This window comes from Micropterus dolomieu, linkage group LG22, assembly GCF_021292245.1.
Source record: "Micropterus dolomieu isolate WLL.071019.BEF.003 ecotype Adirondacks linkage group LG22, ASM2129224v1, whole genome shotgun sequence".
NCBI lineage: Eukaryota > Metazoa > Chordata > Actinopteri > Centrarchiformes > Centrarchidae > Micropterus > Micropterus dolomieu.
The window spans coordinates 11452514-11454791 of record NC_060171.1 but is presented as its reverse complement, the minus strand read 5'-3'; the positions used below and the strand labels follow the sequence as shown (position 1 = coordinate 11454791).

The following is a 2278-nucleotide window of genomic DNA, read 5'->3' as shown; positions in this document are numbered from 1 at the left end:
ACCTCAATGAAAAGAGCTGAGCATTATCCTCCCAGTAAGACCAGAACAGATAGTATACTGATGCTAGGAGGGGAACGGTGAAGTGGATGTGATGCCTATCGCAACGGATGGATGACTGTCTAGAGGATGGCAGCGGTGGATGGATGGATAAACAAGGGGTGTGTAGGCTCAGGTATATAGACAAAATAGATGGGCCTTCCACTGTTAGCAATTGGGGTCCACAAGCCTGCCTAGTCAGCACTCAGCAAGATTCAGGACACACACGTATGCTCAGAGGACACAGGCTAATTGTTTGCTTGACCTTTACCTCATCCTTTGCAGAGGAGAACTGATTTCATGGTGAGAATTAGGGCGACTACTGCACCTAATCCTGTGAACTTTAGCACTTGCTAAATCTTTCAGATTAAACTGGATGTCAGCTTGTTAGATTTTGTGTTGAGTGTAGCTTGTGGATAAGCATAGAGAACTGTGTGTGTGTGTGTGTGTGTGTGTGTGTGCGCGCGCGATAATATAGTCCTGTTTCCAATGTCCAAGGAGTAAACAGCAGATTTTCTCAGTCTCATTACGAAATGTAATCCACAATATGGTCTTTTTATGATGTAGCATAGGCATTGTCTGGAGTTATGCACCCTCTTCACTGAAAATGTTACATCCCAGATTGTTGCAGCAATAACTGGCTGCAAATGTCACTGTATATATTAAATTAAATTTAAATCCCTCAAGATGTTTGGCAAGGGTATGTTTTCTGTTTGTGTCCTTGTGCAGTGCTTGATATTTTTTGTGTAATCTGTTTTGTGTGGTCCAGCTGAACTCGCTCCACTCTGAGCTAGCCAACCAGATGGCCGACAGCATGGTCTTCCCCTTGATCCAGTTTCGAGAGAAAGATCTCACAGGTAGAGACACACACACACACACACACACAGATATACAAAAAAACCTGTTCTTATGATACATTTTTATGTTTTTAAGTATATTCTTTTATGCTTTTATTAAAGTTGACAGTAGAGGGTTGACCAGAATATGAGGAGAGAGGGAATGGCTCCATTTTATTACAGATAATGCATTTGTTCTCTGTAATAGTGTTATAGTATAGTGTTGATAGAATATTAAAGCCAAGATCTTGTTCTTTTAAATATCAAAAACTTAAAACAAAACATGCATTTCAAAACCAAACTACATGTGACATTCATCATTAATTCTAAAAAAAAACCTGAACAGAAAACCGTTTGTACAATCATTGTGTCAACCAACACCTTGAGTTATCAACTTCAAGAAATAATGCATTTTTTAAAAGATATGAAGCCATTTTAGATTTCCTAACAAAATGTTCTCTATATTGAATGTTTCAGAGATAAGCACACTGAAGGAAATATTTGGGATCGCCACTGATGGTGAGTACAAATCCTAACCTATTTCGGAAAACAATTTACAGCTTGCAGTTACCATCTGATCCTCATGTCCTTTCCCGCCTCTCCTGCAGAGCACGAGGCAGCTATGGTCAAATACAGCCGATTGCCCAAGAAGAAGGAGAATGAAAAGGTAGAATGACTGGGAAGTACTTTCTCAGCTTCACTGATGGAGCGTTGTCCCCATTGGTTATGAGCTGTTAAAAGGTTTTACAGTGCAGTAATGGTAATGCAGTGGGAGTGTTTTATTGTCATGTGAAATACAAATAGATGGAATTAATCATTTCTTTGCTGCCAGGCCCCACTGTTGTGGTAAGACTGTAACAGCACCATGCACTATAATGGCTGCAAAGACAAGATTCCTCTAGTGTGTGTGTGTGTGTGTGTGTGTGTGTGTGTGTGTGTGTGTGTGTGTGTGTGTGTGTGTGTGTGTGTGTGTGTGTGTGTGTGTGTGTGTGTGTCCCCGCCCTTGCGAAAATATTCGGCCCCCTTGAACTTCCCAACCTTTTGCCACATTGCAGGCTTCAAGCATAAAGATATAAAACTGTAATTTTTTGTGAAGAACCAACAACAAGTGGGACACAATCATGAAGTGGAACGAAATTTATTGGATATTTCAAACTTTTTTAACAAATAAAAAACTGAAAAATTGGGCGTGCAAAATTATTCAGCCCCCTTAAGTTAATACTTTGTAGCGCCACCTTTTGCTGCGATTACAGCTGTAAGTCGCTTGGGGTACGTCTCTATCAGTTTTGCACATCGAGAGACTGAAATTTTTGCCCATTCCTCCTTGCAAAACAGCTCGAGCTCAGTGAGGTTGGATGGAGAGCGTTTGTGAACAGCAGTTTTCAGTTCTTTCCACAGATTCTCGA

General features: G+C 40.6%; 1 protein-coding gene across 4 annotated transcripts in view; it reads left to right on the top strand.

The window, feature by feature from the left end:
- appl2 (adaptor protein, phosphotyrosine interaction, PH domain and leucine zipper containing 2) overlaps window positions 1-2278 on the top strand; it is a 21675-nt gene that overhangs the window by 5679 nt on the left and 13718 nt on the right. For all 4 annotated transcript variants that reach the window (XM_046037147.1, XM_046037146.1, XM_046037145.1 and 1 more), the window contains exons 5-7: window positions 806-893; window positions 1350-1391; window positions 1481-1539. In XM_046037147.1, the coding sequence (XP_045893103.1) occupies window positions 806-893; window positions 1350-1391; window positions 1481-1539 (189 nt within the window). The remainder of the gene's footprint in view (window positions 1-805; window positions 894-1349; window positions 1392-1480; window positions 1540-2278) is intronic.